Below are 21,957 nucleotides of genomic sequence, written 5' to 3'. Positions count from 1 at the left end.
ACCATCGTTCAGAAACTAATCTACTACTTGATAGCCTTAGAGCAACAAATTGATGAAAATGAAATCACGAAGCTCCTCGACAAAATAATCATATCATAATGTATCACAATCAGCAAAAAATTATCAAGCTGAAGCAAATTTATATTTACTAATATATTAATTTTTATTAATGAATAAATTCAGATTAAAACTACATCAAAACTCAGAGCTATCATTAACTTTTAATTCTAGGTAAAAATGGTCAAAAAATAACGAGCTATCCTGATTTCACACTGCGCTTACCTTTAAAGTGCCACCATCAAATGGAAGAGAGCCAGATACAAGAGTGTACAGGATGACTCCTAAACTCCACACATCAACCTCTGGACCATCGTACTTCTTGCCCTAAAAGTTTGTATATATGCATTTGTTTTAATAGCGCATAGATACTGTTGTTAGAATCGGTCTGGGGGAACTGAACTAATGATTGTTTGATTCTACACCGTTAATTATAAATTTTTGAGAATTTTGCCTGTTCTGCTGAAAACTGTGACACATGTCCATATAATTAGTTGTTTTTGTTTTCTTATTGGTATTTACTTTGATTTCCGTTGAATGTATAGTGAACTTTTGGTTACTTGCTAGTAATTGTTGTTTTTTGTTGACCAGTCTCTAAATCTAAATAATGATCAGCCTGATCATCTTTCTGACGCATCAATCGTGTTTCTTCAACATGGACGCCATTAATCTTCGGAAGACTTTGATTTTGTCAAATGTTCTTTTAATTGTCGTTTTTTTAATTGTCCCAATTTCCAAAAACGTGTAATGTAAATTTTTATAAGGTTTATTTTATTTTGTTTTTGAAATTTTTTTACCAAAACTTTTCGCAGCGATTGGAGTTCTCCTTTTTCCGCATTATTTTTTCGCAAATTTGATCTGCATGACTTGATAACCAATTTGTTGGATCAATCATGTGACGAGTTCTATAGGCAAACATTATTTACCTCACGAATTACCTTGTAAGTATCTAGCTAGGTTAGTATTTAGCGATTGATTTCTGGATCTTATTTTTTGTTGCTTAGTAAAAACAAAATGTACTGGATAAAATTGTTTTTCCTACTTGACAATATAGCATTACAGTTGAGTTTAGTTTTGTTTGTTTTAGTGTTCATTATTTTGGAGGTAGTCAGTCTATCTCTATCTTGGTAGACAATTAAGGCAAGGCTGTGTAAGCTGGGTCGGAACATGAGCCAACGCATATCAAGGATCCCCCCTGCTCTATGTATCCGACAAACCGCCGCTCTACACCACAGCAAAAATCACATCAGCTTTTAACAGAAATGAGTTCTTTTCAAATTACAACACAGATAGTACCACGTTGGTTCAATCTCACAATATGAAACAATTCGAAAGCCTTCCCATTTTGATTTAAGCAACTTGACTTCCATTTGGCATACCCAAACGAAACGCAAATAGCACCAACGAGGACTAATTAACAATAAACCGACAAACGTCGGGCGAAATGCTCCCAAACGACCGGCGAGCGGTTTCATTCGTCACTAGCTAGCCTCGGTTTAGTGAGGCTAGCTTTGGCTTGATTCGATTCTGCAACTTTTAGTTTTCTAGCCTTGTTAGTAAATAAACCAAATAGAAAAAAAACTCATATTTCAAAAATTTGCAAAATATTGCAAAATTTAAAAGAGAAGTTTGCAGATTTCGCAGTCAAAAAAATGTTGAAAACCATCTTTCGTCTCTGGAGTTCTGTTAGGTAACCCATCTGCAAGACGTAAAAATTTTCCTTGGCCAGTAATGATCGTTATACTCAGAAAGGGACAAAAATAACCAAAAATTTTGAAAACAATTGCAAAAGCTAACAAAATCTTGCTAAAATTCAAGATATTAAAATCTTCAAAACCATTTCATTATCTCAAGAGACTATCCAGTATCCATATTTCAAGCTTTAAATAGTTTCAATGGCTCCTAAAGATCCATAAACTTGAAACATATATAATTTTCCAAAAATTTTGAAAACCGACTAACGTCGGGCGAATTGCTCTCAAACGACCGGCGGGCGGTTGTCAGCACCTAGCCACTGTTTAGTGAGGTTAGCTTTCGCTTGATTGAAGAGGCGTGAGGCTAGGGTAATAGACGATATTATCACGCCACATAACAGCCGCTGAAGTCAACAAAAGAGTTAAGGAGAGAGAGAGTGCGAGGTAAAACGTGAGCGAGAAAGAAAAGGAAAGAAACGCCAACCAACACACATACACAGAGAGGAAGAGAGAGAACTAGAAATTTTTTCCATGAGATTCTAGCCTTGTTAGTAACTAAATCATATAAAAAACTGAAAGTACAAAATTCAGAAGAAAACTTTCCACATTTCGCAATGACGAAAATGTTCAAAGAACATTTTTTGCCTCTGGATTTTTGTCATGTAACCCATCTGCAAGACTTAAAAAGCTTGGTTGGCCAATATTAATCGTTAAACTCAAAAAGACTCAAAAACTGCAAATAAAATGACAAAAATTTAAAAAAAAAAATTGAAAAAATCATAAGTTTTATTAAAAAATCGATAAAATTTGTGATATTAAAAAGTTCAAGACTATTCTATTGCAATAAAAATTGTTCAGTATCCTATTATCAAAGCCTATACGAGGTTTCTTGGGGCTGGAAGAACTTAGATAATGACAAATTTTGAAAAATTTGAAAAAAAAATTCAAGTTTTATCCAACAATTGCTAAAAATCGCGATGTTCAAATGTTGAAAAACATTCTATTACCACTAGAAACTATGCAGCAACGTATTATCAAACCCTTCAGGAGGTTGTCTGAACCCTGAGGCTGAAAAATCTTGAATAATGAAAATATATGTCAAAATTTTTTTAAAAAAAAAAAAGCAATTTTTGTCAAAAAAATGCTTAAATTCGTGATGTTTAAATCTTAAAATGATTCCATTACTTCTAGAAACTACATAGTAACCTATTATTAAACCCTCGAGGAAGTTCCTTGGCTCTTGAGGCTGGATAAACCTAAAAAACGACAAAAACTTTCAAAAACATTGAAAAAATTTGCAAAACTTTTCAAAAAAATGCAAAACATTTGCAGTGTTGAAATGTTGAAACCATTCTATTACCACTAGAAACTATTCAATAACCTATTATCAAATCCTAGAGTGGATTCCTTGACACCTAGAGCTGCTAGGGCTGAAAAAACTTGAAAAACTGACAAAATTTTCAAAAACCTTGAAAAAAATTGTGAAAATTAGTATAAGTTTGCGTTTTTAGCTAGCGGTTGTTCGTCAGTAGCTAGCCACGGGTGGGGGGGGGGAGTGTGCACGGGGGTGCCGAAGGGGGTGGAGACAGTCAGGTGGGGGGCAACAGGGCGGTGGGGGGCAATAGTGGGGGGGTCAGCAGTGGGGGGGGGGGGGGTTGGGGGGTGGGGGGGGGGTGTTCAACCTCTAAGAACCGCTGTTCACACCAAAAGTATAAGACTCCAAAAACTGTTTGTGCTGAAAACAGAGCTAAAAGGGCTCTAAGAGCACTTAATGCCCGCTGGGCGCTACCTGTTTATCCCGTTTTTGAGGACGAAAAGTCAAAAGCGTGAGACGAAAAATTGGTCAAGCGAAAAATCGCGTAAAAAAAAGACCGACAGGACTAATATAATTGCTACAAACTTCGTTTGAGAGCAATTAAAAATAAAATTTTATCAAAAAATTGCTAAATATTGATAGCCATTCCATATTTCAAATATTTTTAAAATTGCTTAAATTCGTGATTAAAATCTCCAAAACATTCCAAAACATAAAAGAACTGCTAAAATTTGTTACAATAAAATTTGACAACTAATAAATGGCCAAAAAACATTTTCCGGTAATTTATAATCAAACCCTAAAGGAGATTTTCTGTAAGTCTGAAAAACCTGAATAATGACAATAAAGGTAAAAAAAACTAAAAACTGCAAGTTTTGTAAAAAAAAATCTGAAATTCGTGGTAATGGAATCTTGAAAAACATTCCAGAGCATTCAGAAACTATATAGTAACCTATTTTCAAAACTTAGAAGAGGTTCCTCGGCTCTTGAGGCTGGAGAAACCTAAAAACCGACAATTTTTAACAACCTTGCAAAACTTATAAAAATGCAAGTCTTATCAAAAAATTGCTAAAACTTGTATTAAAAAATTGAAAGCTATTCCACGGTAAATAAAATTTTTTAGTAATTTATTATCAAACCATCAAACCCTTAAGGACGTTATCTGGCCAAAAAAGAATGAAAAAATGTCAAAATAAAAAAAATTTGCACGTTTTGTCAAAAAAAAAGAGTTTCAATTATCAAAATAATTGTCAAAATTCGAATGTTAAAATGTTGAAACCATTCCACTACCACTAGAAACTATGCAGTAACCTATTATAAAACTCTAGAGGAGGTTCCTTGACACAGGCCGCAAAGAACTCAAAAAATGAAAAGCTTGTAAAAAAATGTAAACATTAGTATAAAATTGCGTGTTTTAGCTGAAACAGAGCTGAGAGGCTCTAAGAGAACTTAATGCCGGCTGGGCGCTACCTGTTTATCCCGTTTTTGAGGACGAAAAGTCAAAAACGTCAGAGGAAAAATCGGTCAAGCGAAAAATCGCATAAAAAAGGCCGAGATGACTAATATAATTGCTACAAACTTCGTCTGAGAGCAATTAATAATTTAACTATCATAGTAAAAAGTTATCTTCTGTTGTTGCTGTTACAGATATGCGATTCACAATCAATGTGAGCGGATCGCGGCGCGCATTTGCCAAATTTAAATGCTCACCTAATTCAAATTTTAGCCAGTTAATAGTAGGATAAGTATTAGTAGTGAAACCGCCTATCCACAGTACGCAGTCTCAACTTCCAATAGGAATCTTCAGGTGATACATGATACGCAACGGTCATCAACATTAACCACTGATGCGAGAAATCTTTCAGAATAGGACAGCATAAAATATGCTAAAAGCTTCCTCAGGAGAAAATAATAAAGCAAATTCAACATATCCAACCATAAAGTGATGCAGCTTTGCGCAAAAGAACTTCAAACATTCGGTAAAAATTCATTATGCACACTAGACAAAAGGCAGTCGAAAAACAGCCGCTTTCGTCTTTGAATCTCCAAGGAAGATCAATTGATGAAATAAAAAAATGCAAAAAAAACTAGTTCTCCATTGATTACTGCTGAGCCTCATACCACTGTAATCACCACTAACAACTGACAAATTCATTACCTCCTTCCATTCAGATAATCTTTAAATTGCCTGAATATTTTTCATAGAGCTAAAACAAATCGACTAGCTTTTCAAAATGATCTGGAACAATAATGAAATTACATCAAAAATTAAGCATTGAGTCGTCAGAGGATTAATAAAAAAAGAAATGAAACAAAAATAAAAGACTAAATAAAAACCAAACCGATAACGAAAAAGCTATTAATATCGTAACAGACTGACTGACTGACAGAAAAACATTTTTCCGTTTTGGAGCTTCCATAGCAAGTCCAGAAGTATATGAGAATGCTCATATATTAACTCCAAATGTTTTCATGTCCGGTCGAAATCCTCTTCTGAAATTGAAGATAAATTTGGCGCTGTAGTAATAGTAGCCAAAAATCATAAACCGGACAATAGCCGCGGTTGACGCACATCGGGAATTAAACGAAGAACAAAAAATAAGAGATCAAAATTGACAGAATTTTTTCCTCAGTCTCAAAAAAAGTTCAAACTCAGTTTGCAGTTTCAGTTAGATTCTAAAACTATACTACCGTTTTATTCCGTTTCTTTTGCATTTGCTCTTTTGACTTTGACAGTATTCAGTACATTGCGTAATTCACTGCGTGAAAGAACTTTAAATCCATTCAGTTGAAACAGTGAGTGAGGTAAGACATAAGTCAAGGGTGAAAATCGTATGAAAAACTTAGGTAAAACGAAAAACGTGACCAAAAGGTAAAATTAACTAAAAAACATAGCAGCACAAGTCCTGAATAACAATCCAAAGAATTGATTTAGCTTTGACCTGGCAAAAAATAAGCCGTGTTAGATGTACAATGAGAACAATTAAAATGACACCATTGAGATTAAGCAATTTGACCAGAAGAACAAAAAAAACAAGCATGGCTAAAATATCAGATCTATTTTTTAAAGACATAGTAAAAATCAAAAAACGACTTCTAAAAACTCATGCCACTAATTAAACTCCATCGTTTCTCATTATCAACCGAAGAAACCTGTCATTAATGAGGTTAAGTGATAAGACAGCCATAAGTTCAATAAATACTTGCAAAATTCAAAAATTCACTAAGTTTTTTTTAGAAAAACGCACCGTATGAGTCAATAGCTATGAATTGAAAAGATTTTAAACAAAAAAATCTTTCAGAAACCAATAAAAAGGGTCAATAATGAGACAGAGATATAAGATAATAAAGTTACGAAAAACTAGCAAAACTCAAAAATTCTATAATATTATTGAAAACAATTGATGTCCGTCATAGAAGGCATCAGTTTTGAACAAAAACGACTTAATCGGCTAAAATAACCCCTATTGACAACCTATGAGGCCTGTTATTAATGAGAATGAACGATAAGACAACAAAATTACAAAAATAAATAAAAAATTCGAAAACTAACACAAATTAAATTAAAAATTGTATCAAAGTGTCAAAGTCATGGAAACTAATAAGCTATTATTTCGAACCTTTAATTAGGTTCTTTTGCGCCTCATTATCAACCAATGAGACCTGTCACTGATGATACTAAATGATAAGACATCAAAAATGATTTCTGAAAGAGGGCAAAATCAAATATTCTAACTCTTTAAGCCATAAAAAGTTTCAGCTGCCCATTGATGAATTCTAGCGATTTCATTTAGGCGCAACTAACTCAAATTTCTGACTCCACTTTAAAGGTAGTTTGAAAAAATCAACCTATTCTAATTTTCGCTCCCTTTAGAACTTCAGCGTGACTAAGATCACCACTATAACTTGACTTCTCACTTAGGTGAAAAAGCCAAAAAAGCGGAAACTTTAAAAAAGACAGAACACCAATACAATCCAAATCCTTTGTGTTGTAGAAAGCGCTTAAATAATAGCCACTAAGTTACTAGTATTCTATAGGTTCTAAGAGCTGCTCGGTCACTTAATACCCTCTGAGCGCTACTTGCTTATCGCGTTTTTGAGGGCGAAAAGTCAAATGGATCAGACAAAAATTGCAAAAAAAGACCACAAGACTAATATAATTGCACCCAACTTCGTTTTAGAACAAATTAAATGCGCGTAACTAACACGTGAAAAACAAATACTGTCAAAGTTTTCAATCGGAGTCGAAAAAACTAAATGTTGTTGGTGTTAGTATCTTAAAAGCAGCAATGTGTTCTCAGAATAATCGTACAGAAATCTTTAAGAACACTATACTATTTAGCGTTAAAAATCAAAAAATCTTCTATTGATTACACTGCGAAAATGATGAAAATACCAATGAGCAAAGGAATTAGTCAAAACTTCGGAGCAATTATTCGGAAACAAAGTTGCTTAAACATAAGAACTATTAGCTGCAAACAAACATTAAAAGATAAAATTCTGTGACAACAGGGGACGATAGAATCCGTTATTTGGATTAGGTAAAAAAATTAAATAAGAGCAAAACCAAGGAATTAACTAACATTTTAGTAAAAAACACATCAAAAACGAGAATCGCTAGTCACAAACAAACTGAGAAGAACCATGAGGTAACCAATGTGACCTGTAACAAGTAAGAATAAGTGCTATGACTACAAAAAGAACAAAAACGGGCAAAATTTTAAAAATAAAAAAAACTTATAAAACCACAGTATTAAAGTCATTAAAATCTTCAGCAATGAAAACGAAAACATTAAATTATTCAATATAGTCTCAAAATAAATCCAAAGAGATCTTTCCTTAGGGTAAAAACTGATGAGACAACAAAATCAACAAATAATGGTGATGCACAAAAAGTACTATTATAAGTACTATATTTTAAAACAAAAATTTCGAAAGCCATAAAAACTATTAGCTGCCTCATTAAAAGTTCAACAAATGCATCTAACAATAATTGGAAAACGTGTGTCACTTTTCAAAACAGCCGCCAAAACTCAAGTGCAAAACCATTGAAAGCAGAAGTAAAGCCGCCAAAACAGCCGCCAAAACTCATCTTATTGCTCCCTTCATTTTTTCAGTTTGACCTAAATCACTACCCTAATTTGATTTCTCATTGACAAAGAAAAAGCATAACCGACTAAACGTCGGAAGAAATGCTCTCGAACGACTTGTGGGAGCTCTAATGAAATGCAGCCTGCTTCAGTCGGGGGAGGAGGGGGGAGAGGGAGCCTAAATGGGACGAAGAAGTTCATCAATGGGCTTCAAATAACCACATTAGAGGTTAACATATACCACTATTACGATTTAAAGTTTTAAAAAAATGGCACCAGTTACGACGCACTTTTCAGCTGACTTTTAGTATTAAATTGCCGCCAATTGAGTTCAGCTGCTTGAAATTGTGATTGAGAGAGAATTTTAGATCACGCGAAACGCAAAAAGTCAAGGGCGTAAAAGTCACTCGAAAAGAAAAAAATTGTCAAGCGAAAATTTTGCTTAAAAAAGACACACGTTCACAATAATTGCTATGCACTTCTTTCAAGAGCAATTAATCATCTTGAAATATAAAATGATCCAAATAAGATTGCCAATCTAAGCGCCATTAAACCAGAAAATAAAACCAAGACACTACACATTGCTGACGCATGTTGTTTCCAAACGAGCAGTTCGTACTGAATACTTTAAAAGAATTGCGTGAAAGAATTTTAAATCCATTCAGTTGAAACAGTGAGTGAGGTAAGACATAAGTCAAGGGTGAAAATCGTATGAAAAACTTAGGTAAAACGAAAAACGTGACCAAAAGGTAAAATGAACTAAAAAACATAGCAGCACAAGTCCTGAATAACAATCCAAAGAATTGATTTAGCTTTGACCTGGCAAAAAATAAGCCGTGTTAGATGTACAATGAGAACAATTAAAATGACACCATTGAGATTAAGCAATTTGACCAGAAGAACAAAAAAAAACAAGCATAGCTAAAATATCAGATCTATTTTTTAAAGACATAGTAAAAATCAAAAAACGACTACTAAAAACTCATGCCACTAATTAAATTCCATCGTTTCTCATTATCAACCAATGAGACCTGTCATTGATGATACAAAATGATAAGACATCAAAAATGATTTCTGAAAGAGGGCAAAATCAAATATTCTAACTCTAAGCCATAAAAAGTTTCTGCTGCCCATTGATGAATTCTAGCGATTTCATTTAGGCGCAACTAACTCAAATTTCTGACTCCACTTTAAAGGTAGTTTGAAAAAATCAACCTATTCTAATTTTCGCTCCCTTTAGAACTTCAGCGTGACTAAGATCACCACTATAAATTGACTTCTCATTTAGGTGAAAAAGCCAAAAAAAAAGCGTAAACTTTAAAAAAGACAGAACACCAATACAATCCAAATCCTTTGTGTTGTAGAAAGCGCTTAAATAATAGCCACTAAGTTACTAGTATTCTATAGGTTCTAAGAGAGCTGCTCGGTCACTTAATACCCTCTGAGCGCTACTTGCTTATCGCGTTTTTGAGGGCGAAAAGTCAAATGGATCAGACAAAAATTGCAAAAAAAGACCACAAGACTAATATAATTGCACCCAACTTCGTTTTAGAACAAATTAAATGCGCGTAACTAACACGTGAAAAACAAATACTGTCAAAGTTCTCAATCGGAGTCGAAAAAACTAAATGTTGTTAGTGTTAGTATCTTAAAAGCAGCAATGTGTTCTCAGAATAATCGTACAGAAATCTTTAAGAACACTATACTATTTAGCGTTAAAAATCAAAAATTCTTCTATTGATTACACTGCGAAAGAGATGAAAATACCAATGAGCAAAGGAATTAGTCAAAACTTCGGAGCAATTATTTGGAAACAAAGTTGCTTAAATATGAGAACTATTAGCTGCAAACAAACATTAAAAGATAAAATTCTGTGACAACAGGGGACGATAAAATCCGTTATTTGGATTAGGTAAAAAAATTAAATAAGAGCAAAACCAAGGAATTAACTAACATTTTAGTAAAAAACACATCAAAAACGAGAATCGCTAGTCACAAACAAACTGAAAAGAACCATGAGGTAACCGATGTGACCTGTAACAAGTAAGAATAAGTGCTATGACTACAAAAAGTAAAACGGGCAAAATTTTTAGAAAAAAATAAAAAAAACTTATAAAACCACAGTATTAAAGTCATTAAAATCTTCAGCAATGAAAACGAAAACATTAAATTATTCAATGTAGTCTCAAAATAAATCCAAAGAGATCTTTCCTTAGGGTAAAAAATGATGAGACAACAAAATCAACAAATAATGGTGATGCACAAAAAGTACTATTATAAGTACTATATTTTAAAACAAAAATTTCGAAAGCCAAAAAAACTATTAGCTGCCTCATTAAAAGTTCAACAAATGCATCTAACCATAATTGGAAAACGTGTGCCACTTTTCAAAACAGCCGCCAAAACTCAAGTGCAAAAGCATTGAAAGCAGAAGTAAAGAAGTCCCTCAAAAACCGAAAATTTTGTTCAAATAACAATTTCGCAGTCCCCTTGAACAGTAGATCGAAATTTCACGCTTAAAAATACTCATCTTATTGCTCCCTTCATTTTTCCAGTTTGACCTAAATCACTACCCTAATTTGATTTCTCATTGACAAAGAAAAAGCATAACCGACTAAACGTCGGAAGAAATGCTCTCGAACGACTTGTGGGAGCTCTAATGAAATGCAGCCTGCTTCAGTCGGGGGAGGAGGGGGGAGAGGGAGCCTAAATGGGACGAAGAAGTTCATCAATGGGCTTCAAATAACCACATTAGAGGTTAACATATACCACTATTACGATTTAAAGTTTTAAAAAAATGGCACCAGTTACGACGCACTTTTCAGCTGACTTTTAGTATTAAATTGCCGCCAATTGAGTTCAGCTGCTTGAAATTGTGATTGAGAGAGAATTTAAGATCACGCGAAACGCAAAAAGTCAGGGGCGTAAAAGTCACTCGAAAAGAAAAAAATTGTCAAGCAAAAATTTTGCTTAAAAAAGACACACACGTTTACAATAATTGCTATGCACTTCTTTCAAGAGCAATTAATCATCTTGAAATATAAAATGATCCAAATAAGATTGCCAATCTAAGCGCCATTAAACCAGAAAATAAAACCAAGACACTACACATTGCTGACGCATGTTGTTTCCAAACGAGCAGTTCGTACTGAATACTTTAAAAGGATTGAAAAACATTAAAACGACCGACTAATATAAGGCGAATTGCTCAAGCGACCGGCGGGCTTCGGCGTTAACAGTAGCCAGCTAGCGTTTAAGGATGTCAGCATTATGGTGCGAGAACAGAGACGGGGGTCAACCGATAAAGCGAGGGGGTAGGGTTGGAAGAGCTGGAAGAGACAAAGAGCTGGAAGAGACAAAGAGGGGGTTCAAATAGCCATGTGTATGAGGGTGGATGGGTGGACGCCGGAGTTGGGGATGTGACTGATGAGAGGGGGTCAAACTTTTAATTGTATGGCATAAGTCTTCAAGCGAATTGCTCAGCCACTTAATCCCTCCTGGCTTTACCTGTGTATCTTGCTTTTGAGGGAAATTTAAAATGGTCAGGCAAAAAATTGCATTAAAAAAGACCACAGGACTAACTTAATAGCTAAAAACTTTGTTTGAGAGCCATTAAAAAGAAACATAACCGACTAACGTCGGGCGAATTGCTCTCAAACGACCGGCGAGCGGTTGGCTTCGTCAACAGCTAGCCACGGTTTAGTGACCTCAGGGTACTACATCTTTATCCCGTTTCTGAAGACGAAAGTCAAATGGGTCGGACGAAAAATCGGCCGAGCGAAAAATTGCATAATAGACAAACAGGGTTGATAAATTTGCTACAAATTGCCTTCGAGAGCAATTAACAATGGTTTCCTAAAAAAAGTGTTTGTTAGATCAGTTATGATAAAAAACATTTCAATTATAACTCATTGATAAAAGGGATCAGAGATGATGACCTTACGCAAAGAAGATGATGACATTACGCAAGACATTAATATCTTAAGAACCAATTCATTGTCTCAAGAGACTATCCGGTATCCCTGTTTCAAGCCAGAAATTGTTTTACAGGCTCATAAAGATCCATGCACTTCAAACACGATAAAAATTTTCCAAAAATTTGAAAGTGTTAATTTTATCCAAAAATTATTAAAACAGGAGTCACAAAAAATGATTACCATTCCGTTACCTCCAGAAACTATGCAGCAGCTTATTATCAAACCTTTGAGGAGGTTCGAGGGCCTCTGTTGCCGGAAAAAAAATAAAACATGAAAAATTGCAAATACTTTAAAAAATTGTTTAAATTCATTATTATAAAAACTTGAAGAACATTCCATTACAACTCTAAGTTATGCAGTAATATATTATCAAACCCTAGAGGAAGTTCCGCGGCCCTTGAGGCTAGAGAAACCTAAGAAATGACAAAAATTTTTAAAAAACTTAAAAAAATTGCAAGTTTTACAAAAATAAATTGCTGTAACTTGTGATATTAAAAAGATGAAAATTAATCCATGACCAACAAAAAATTTCCAGTAACTTATTATCAAACCCTAACGGAAGCTTTCTGACCTTCGAGCTTTCAAAAAATCTGAATAAAGAGCATAAAAATCAAAAATTGGAAAATGGCTAAAAATATCAGAAACATGCTAAAATTCGTGATGTTCAAATCTTGCAAATCTTTCCATTTAAGCTTAAAAATATTCAGTAACGTATTTTCAAACCCTAAAGGAGGTTCCTTGGCTCTTGAGGCTCAAAACATCTTAAAAAAACTAAAAAAAAAATTCAAAACAACTTGAAAAAAAGCAAGTTTTATCAAAAAACTGCAGAAATTTGTGACATTAAAAAGTTGAAAAACTATTCTAATAAAAATTTTTGAGTAACTTATTATCAACCCTCTTAGGATGTTTGCTGGCCCCTGGGTCTGAAAAGACCTGAATAAAGAAAAAATGTCAAAAAATTTGAAAAAATTGCACGTTTTGTCAAAAAATTGCTAAAACTCGTGATGTTAAAATGTTGAAACCATTCCATTACCACTAGAAACATTGCAGTAACCTATTATCAAACACTAGAGGAGGTTTTCTCACACCTAGCGATGATAAAAATCAAAATATGTTAAAAATTTCAAAAAGCGTGAAAAAATTGCAAAAAATAAATTTGCGTTTTTAGCAAGCGGTTGTTCGTCAATAGCTAGCCACGGAAGGGGGGAGGGTGCACCGGGGCAGATTGGGGGTGGGGGGCAACAGCGCGGTGGGGGGGCGTGTGGGTGGGTCAAAAGGGGGGGTCAACAGTGGGGGTGTCTTCAACCTCTAAGAATCGCCCTTCACACCATAAGTATAAGTCTCCTAAACACTTTGAGCTGAAAGGCTCTAAAAGCACTTAATGCCCGCTGGGCGCTACCTGTTTAACCTGTTTTTGAGGACGAAAAGTCAAAAAGGTCAGACGAAATGTCGGTCAAGCGAAAAATCGCATAAAAAAAGACCGACAGGACTAATATAATTGCTACAAACTTCGTTTGAGAGCAATTAAAAAGGTAACAATTTTGATAGCAAAAACAAATAAGTTGATGATATAGAATGCAGAAATCCTGAGTAACTGCCTACAAACATTGAACTCAATGCAAGCGTCAGAGGAAACAGTGAATTTAGCACAGAGAAAAGACCGATTAAAAGAATAATCTTCAAAAACGAAAACATTCTGATTACAAAAGTAAACGTAGCTGGCAGATTGCCGAAAATTGCTGAACTGTAGTCTCAAAAAGAATAAAAAGGTCGAAAAGACCAAAAACAGGTAAATAACTTTTAAACTAATTGCTTGAGATGCCACAATTAGTATTTTGAGACGAACTTCGAACATGTGTGTACACATGTGTACAACGTCGAACACTATGTGCGCAAAACTGAACAAAAATCTAAAAACAAGATTTAGTATTTTAAGAATCATTAGCAAAAAAACACGCTATGAAAATATTCACTCTACACAACCTTAGAATGAATACAGATTACAAACATAACCGACTAACGTCGGGCGAATTGCTCTCGAACCACCGGCGAGTGGTTGGTTTCGTCAACAGCTAGCCACGATTTAGTGACCTCAGGGCGCTACCTCTTTATCCCGTTTCTGAACGCGAAAGTCAAATGAGTCAGACGAAAAATCGGCCCAGCAAAAAATTGCATAAAAGACAAACAGGATTAATATATTTGCTACAAATTGCTTTTGAGAGCAATTTCCTAAAAGTGCTTGTTAGATCGTTTATGATTAAAAAAAACTTTCTACTTTAACTCATTGTTAATGAGGATCAGAAAAGGTGACATTACGAGTGAGAGAGATAAAACGTGAACTAGAAAGAGAAGGAAAGGAACCCCAACCGAAAGAGAGAGAAGGAGACAGGAATACATTGCATGATTGGATTTGACACTGTAACTTCTAGTTTTCTAACTAAATCTTCTAAATAAATCATACAGAAAAAAAACTGAAAAAGGCAAAATTAAAAAAAAAGATTTCAACTTCGCAATAAAAAAATCAAAAACATTTTTTGTCTCGAAAGTTCTGTCACCCATCTCCGAGACTTGGAAAGTTTCGTTGGCCATTAATGCTCGTTAAACTCAGAAAGGGACAAATATTGAAAAAATTTGAAAATGCAAATTTTAACAAAATCTTGCTAAAATTTAAGACATTAATATCTTAAGAACCAATTCCTTGTCTCAAGAGACTATCCAGTATCCCTGTTTCAAGCCTGAAATAGTTTTACTGGCTCAAAGATCCATACGCTTGGAACCTAAAAATTTGAAAAAGTTTAATTTTTATCTAAATATTACTATAACTGGAGTCATTAAAACTGTTGATCACAATCCCATTAACTCTAGAAACTATTCAGCAGCTTATTATCAAACTTGGAGGAGGCCCCAGGGCATCTTTTGCCGGAAAAAAATCAAACATGAAAAACTGCAAATATTTTTAAAAAATTCTTAAATTCGTGATATCAAAATCTTGAAGAACATTCCATTACATCTATAAACTATGCAGTAACATATTATGAAACACTAGGAAATTCCGTGGTTCTTGAGGCTAGAGAAACTTAAAGTTTTAAAAAAAATTGCTAAAACCTGTGATATTAAAAAGTAGAAAATTAATCCATGACCAACAAAAATTTTACAGTAGTTATCAAACCCTAACGGAGGCTTCTTTGACCCTTGAGGCTAAAAAAAATCCTGAATAATGACTAAATGTTTAAAAAAAAATTGGAAAAAAATGGCACAAAACATCAAAAATATGATAAAATTCCTGATGTTAAAATCGTGCAAGACATTCCGTTTAATCTAGAAACTATTCAGTAACCTATCTTCTAACCCTAGAGGAAGTTCCTTGGCTCTTAAGGCTGAAAAGACTAAAAACCGACAAAAACCGTCAAAAAAACTTGAAAAAAATCAAAATTTATCAAATTTGTGACATTAAAAGGTTGAAAATATTCCATGACCGTTAAAAATTTGTCAGTAACTTAGTATCAAACCCCACAGGATTTTTTCTGGCCCCTGGGTCTGGAAAGACCTGAATAAGGAAAAAAAATGTCGAATTTGAAAAAAATTGCACGTTTTGTCAAAAAAATGCAAAATTCGTGATGTTTAAATGTTGAAACCATTCCAAAACCACTAGAAACAATGCAGTAACCAATTATCAATCCCTAGAGGAGGTTCCTTGACACCTAGGGCCGATAAAAAAACAAAAAAGGTCAAAAATTTTCAAAAAGCTTGAAAAAACTGCAAAATAGTATAAATTTTCGTTTTTAGCAAGCGGCTGTTCGTCAGTAGCTAGTCATGGGACGCGGGGAGAGGGGGTGCACCGGAGGATGATTGGGGGCAACACTGGGGTGGGGGGCAACAGTGCGGTGGGGGGAGGGGTGGGGGGGGGTCAACAGTGGGGTTGTCTTCAACGTCTAAGAACCGCCCTTCACACCATAAGTATAAGTCTCCAAAACAGTTTGAGCTGAAACAGAGCTGAAAGGCTCTAAGAGCACTTAATGCCCGCTGGGCGCTACCTTTTTATCCCGTTTTTGAGGACGAAAAGTCAAAAAGCGTCAGACGAAAAATCGGTCAAGCAAAAAATCGCATAAAAAAAGACCCACAGGACTAATATAATTGCTACAACCTTCGTTTGAGAGCAATTAATCGAATTGTGGGAAAAATGAGCAGAGAAATCAAAAGGGAAACACGTAAATAGAATGGAACAAACAGAAGTTTTAAATTCGATTGGCGTCATTGTAACAAAATCACAAAGGCATTCAAAAATCCCTACCCACAGCACACCAAAAACTTCAGAAGCTATAAAAAATGCTTTTTCCAGCAGTTCTACTAGCTGAAAAAGGGTCGTTAGAACACGGAATGAAGGCCAAATTCTGAAATTCACTTAAAAAATTAACATTTCAAAAAATAAGTCATTTCAAAAAACTTTCATACCTTAAACATTTGAATTCACCTAAATATTTCAAAAAACATACGTTATCACAGGCAAAAAAATTGTCAACCATAAGTTGGAGTCAATAACTGAACAAAATTACACCGCTCTAAAAGGCCAAAATGATCTGTCATTTTTGAGACAAAGCGATAAGTGCACAAAATATGCAAGACTAAAATAAACTTTATTTTTTTGAAAAGTAAGAATTATATAAAGGTTAAGAACGCAACCAATTAATTGGATTCATTCATTGCTTATAAGAAACCAATGAAATCTGTCATCTTTGAGACCAAAAGATACGACAACGAAAATACAAATAATTTTTGCAACTAAAAAAACTCGCCAACACTTCAAAAACAAATAGTATAAAAGTATAGAAGTCGCAGAAAGCAACAGTTACGGACTAGAAAAATTATTCCTGGATAACACTGTCCTGTCAATTGATTAGACTGTCCTTAGTGAAATTAAGTGATAAAGCAGTAATCACAAAAAAACACTAGCAAAACTCAAAAATTCATTAAAAATGTTTTGAAAATGCACATCATATAAGTCATTGACAGCAGAAGCTATAAACTGAAACCGTTAAATCAATTAAATTAAGGATCAATAGCTACTAATGAGACCTGTCAACAAAAAAATAAAAAATAAAACAACAGTGAAGAAAAACTCGTCAGATGCCAAAATTCGATATTTCTTGAAAACAATTAGTGTCAAAGTCATAGAAAGCACCAACTTAGAGCTGAAATGAGTAAATTGGTTGAAATAAAATCTATTAGTAACCTATAAAACCTGTCCTTAATCAGATTAAATCATAGCACAACACAAAATTACAGCAAATAATCCAAAAAATTTAGACTTTTCAACTCTAATTTGACTTTTCACAGACGTGAAAAAGCCGAAAAAAGGGGTGAACAGATCTGTAAAAAAGGAGAACCAATACAATCCAAATATTTTAGAATTTAAAAATCATGAGAAGCGCAATATAGCTACGCTCAGCTGACAGCTTCGCAGCGATAATAATTGCCTCAAACTTCGTTCGAGAGCAATTGAAAAGATACCGAAAAACCATCATGCAAAAACTTCGCCATAAGGCTGTACTAACCTGGAACAGTTCTGGGGCAGCGTAGGGCGGTGATCCACAAAAGGTGTCTAACTTTGTACCAAGTGAGAACTCATTGCTGAAGCCAAAGTCTGCTATCTTTATGTTCATCTCACAGTCTAATAGTAAATTCTCTGCCTGAAACAACACAACTCATCAACAACCGTAGAATTCACGAAGATTAAGACTGAGTATTTTTGATCACAAAACTGCTCTCGGTTCCGAACACGAGCTTAAATTTTTTATAAGTTAGTATTCAGCTTCTCAGATTTTCAGAATTTAATCGAGCACGGCCCTGGATCAAAGATTTTAGTAGCAGACAAAAGTCACGAACTTGTCATTTGTATAGCATTGGAAAAAAAAACAATCCGAAAAGTGTACAATGATGCCTTCGGCACCTAAACATACTTTCTACGATAAACTACGTTACGTTTCGGCATAATATTGTAATCGTGTGATGTTCACACACTACCTCTCACTGTTTGTTTTGAATAATATTTCAGGAATGATCAGCGGTAACCGAATTTAACAAAAAAAAACACTTTTTAACATAACCGACTATACGTCGGAAGAATTGCTCTTGAACGACTAGTGGGAGCTCTAATCAATTGCAGCCTGCTTCAGTCGGGGGGGGATGGGTAGCCTAAATGGGACTAAGAAGTTCTATAGTGGGCTTCAAATAACCATATTAGAGGTTAACATATACCACTATTAAGATTTAAAGTAAAAAAATGACACCAGTTTCGGCGCACTTTTTATTTGACTTTTAGTATTAAATTGCCGCCAATTGAGTTCAGCTGCTTGAAATTGTGATTGAGAGAGAATTTTAGATCACGCGAAATGCAAAAAGTCAAGGGAGTAAAAGTCACTCGAAAAGTCAAAACCGTCAAGCGAAAATTTTTGCATAAAAAAAGACACACACGTTTACAATAATTGCTATGAACTGCGTTCAAGAGCAATTAAACACGTTTTTTTTTAAAAAAAAAAGAACAACTTAAATTTTGAAAAACATTAAAAACAAAAATGGTTTAAAAACCTCTAACACTGCCATTTAATGGAATCGTTTTGTTTTGTCATCAAAAGTTCATTTTGATCTATTTTGATCCCGATGTTTCAAAACATAAGTAGAAAACATTAGAAGAGTAGTATTAGAGTAACATAAGTAGTATTAGAGTACCTTGAGGTCTCTGTGTATGATTTTCTTGGCGTGGCAGTATTGGATGGCAGACACGATCTGTCTGAACTTGACCCTCGCCTCTTTCTCCTTCATCCGACCATGCGCCACTAGGTAGTCAAACACCTAAACCACAACCAACACATACACTTGCAGTATTCACTTAAATAGCAACAATCTAGCAATAAATCTTCAACACCAATACCTATAATACGCTTCAATAAGTAAAACACTTTTGGATACTTTTGGAGCCACAGTATAAATGCGATCCAAATAAGGCAATCAAGCTGCAAACATCACCCAGATCTCTTGTTTAACATGATCGCCACTTTACCAAAGCTGGTCATATCATTGAAATCACACCTGCAAACTTAGATTTTTCAAAATCAAGATTTACAAATCGAATTTGAAAGTTCTTGTATAGGTTACGTGACTCTAGTGAAGTAAATGAGAAGATCTGGAATTAATCGAAAACCGCGAAGCGGTTCGAGATATAAGCTAGAACTTTGAAGTGACGCCAGCAGTCATATAACATTGCTTAAAGCACGCAATTTGCAAGTTTTTAAAGTTATAAAATATGGCTCAGCAATTTAGGAAATCTGCCAGTCTAGAATCTGGCGCTGTATAGATGTGGTATTATAAAAGGCCGTGCGTGTTTCAGTATCATATAAGTGAGAAAAAGTGTACAGGAACTGACTTCTCCCCCGCTGGCGTATTCCATGATGAGGTACATGAAGTTCTTTTCCTCAATCACTTCGTACAACTTGACAATGTTGGGGTGTTCCACCATCTTCATTATCTTCACCTCACGATGCAACTGAACAACACAAGAACACAACTCATTCAACAATATTACCACAATTTATCCAATACCCAAAATTGGTCTTGGTCTATTTAGCAAAGTAACCCAAAATCAATAGTAACCCAAACGTCTACCTTTTGACAGACATTTTAGAAGCATTCCGCATATCTCATCTATTTAAAACTATTTTTTTTGCTTTGACCTCACAGACAAATAACCTTATTTCTCAATTTTCCAACTTTCAATTCACCTCATAGTTATTCACTAAAACGCAACAAAAATGTTGAGAGTCTGCCCGACAAACTAATCACCGATAATTTTAATGCATACTGTCAAGTCAATGAGACTAATTCAAGAGTGACTATCTGACATGCGGGCAGAGTTAGGTAAACATACCCTAGCCTAAATATCCTTGAAAAGATCCTATCTTTAGAGGGAGCCGTTATGAAAAAGCGAATTGTCGCAACATTTCTAATATTGCCTATTGACTCCAAGGAAATTGGCCTCAAATATAATTTCGTTGACACACATTATACTCAGAAGGATAAATGCTCTGCTCCTTTAGAGCAAAAACTATTGCTTTTAACGGTTGACACAGCCGTTCTTTAAATACTTGAGTGTTAAATATTTGCAATTTTAGGAATAATGGTGCTCCATTTTTAAGAAACGATGGTTCAGCTCACCTTAGTTAAACTTGATGCATTGAGTTTGTGCTTGTCCACAATTTTGACAGCAACCTGAAACAAAGAAAAACTGAATAATTAGCATGTATAGTTTATAGAAAAGTGTATAATTTATCACCCTCTCTGGCTCTGTTATGAGAACACGGCAACACAAACACGATTGGAACTAAAGGACTGCAGTCGCATGAATTGCTCTTACTTTTCAGTAAGCGAGGGTAAGTCAAGCCTTAAGTTCTACAACTCTGGCAGTGAACCGTACATTTAGAAATGTTCTGAAAGACCTTTTCAACGACAGGATACATCAAATCTGTCAGACGGAGGAAACGATCAAGCACAATTTCACACAAAAAAACTTAAGGACAAACTTAAAACTTAAAAACCACATGGTTGCTAAAATTTTTTTGAGAGCAACAAACGATTATATTTATTATCTGGACGTGCAACTGAATTTCAAAAAACCTATTTAGTAACATCAAATTTTTCTTTAATTCTTAAGTTCAGCTCAAATATGAGTGTGCAGGTACTACCTACAATAATTTAATAAGAGCTCCTTAAAAGATTAGGCTATCATAATCTGATAACTTTTTTTAGCCAAGTCAGTTTTAGCTCTTAAAATGCGAACTTGGCATGAGAACAAGCTCTTTCATTCAGAACCTCAGCTCTGGAAATTCTATCAACTGGATATATTTTTGAAAAATATTTAAAAATTTTATGACGATTTTTACAAAATTTAATCACTGAAAGAAAGCGCCACTTGCACACTAAGTTAGCTTTGCGCGTTTGCATAATTCGAAGTTAGCGTTGAAGTGGGACCTCCAGTGCTATAAAAACTTTTAAACATCGTTTTTAGAGCTATCTGCCATGGTTTTTTTTTACCTTCGAGAATTATATTCTAGCATGTAAAAAATTCTAGTATGAGAATTGAGGAATTTGTAGAAACACAAAACGGCATATAAATTGACCGGCGATTCCGAAACGTTGACTAGCCCCAATTGATATAGATCACAACGCTCATCTAAGCTTGACTTAATGAACGTTTGCAAGTTAAACTAATTGAGTTTAGAAATAAGGCTTCAATTTTTGGAGTGTCAATGATTGGTCGTTAATAAAACCAAAACAAAGCAATAGAAACACGAAAAAAGAATACCTAAACTTCTCAATCGCGTTTGCAGCTATCATTAAAAAATCTTAAGGCTTGTTTTGAGCCCTAGCCAATTTTTAAATTAAAAAGTTTAAAGCTGACAAAATGGCAGCTTATCGCATCCTGAATTCATATGTACACGGGTTTCCGACTTAACAGCAGCGTTTATGTAACTGATATTCAAATCAAATAAGATACGAGCAATCACGCAAACTAAACTAATCACCCCAAAACAAAAAATAAGTCATCAAAGTGAACCATAACCAAAAAAGTCGGAGAATTTCCTCGAAAGACTGGCGAGCAGTTGGCTTCAGCAGCGTACGTAGCTTTGGTTCAGTGAGGATAGCTTAAACTTAGGAAAGGAGAAAAAGAGGAAAAGTGGTTTGGGGGAATTGGCGTTGGAGTGAGGGGAGTATAGTGGAGGACTAGTAAAGCTCTGACAGTGCTGCTACGTGACTTAATTTTCGGGCTTCAC

General features: G+C 34.7%; 1 protein-coding gene across 9 annotated transcripts in view; it reads right to left on the bottom strand.

Moving 5' to 3' along the window:
- LOC142350926 (uncharacterized) overlaps positions 1–21,957 on the bottom strand; it is a 137,720-nt gene that overhangs the window by 74,105 nt on the left and 41,658 nt on the right. For all 9 annotated transcript variants that reach the window (XM_075402951.1, XM_075402949.1, XM_075402948.1 and 6 more), the window contains exons 6-10: positions 20,342–20,395; positions 19,554–19,673; positions 18,860–18,982; positions 17,686–17,820; positions 283–384 (exon numbers count right to left, since the gene is read on the bottom strand). In XM_075402951.1, coding sequence (XP_075259066.1) covers positions 283–384; positions 17,686–17,820; positions 18,860–18,982; positions 19,554–19,673; positions 20,342–20,395 — 534 coding nt within the window. The remainder of the gene's footprint in view (positions 1–282; positions 385–17,685; positions 17,821–18,859; positions 18,983–19,553; positions 19,674–20,341; positions 20,396–21,957) is intronic.

The sequence above is a fragment of the Convolutriloba macropyga genome, chromosome 12 (assembly GCF_964194025.1).
Source record: "Convolutriloba macropyga chromosome 12, txConMacr16.3, whole genome shotgun sequence".
NCBI classification, from domain to species: Eukaryota; Metazoa; Xenacoelomorpha; order Acoela; family Convolutidae; genus Convolutriloba; species Convolutriloba macropyga.
The sequence above is the reverse complement of the archived record's forward strand: the minus strand, read 5'-3'. Positions and strand labels throughout refer to the sequence as shown.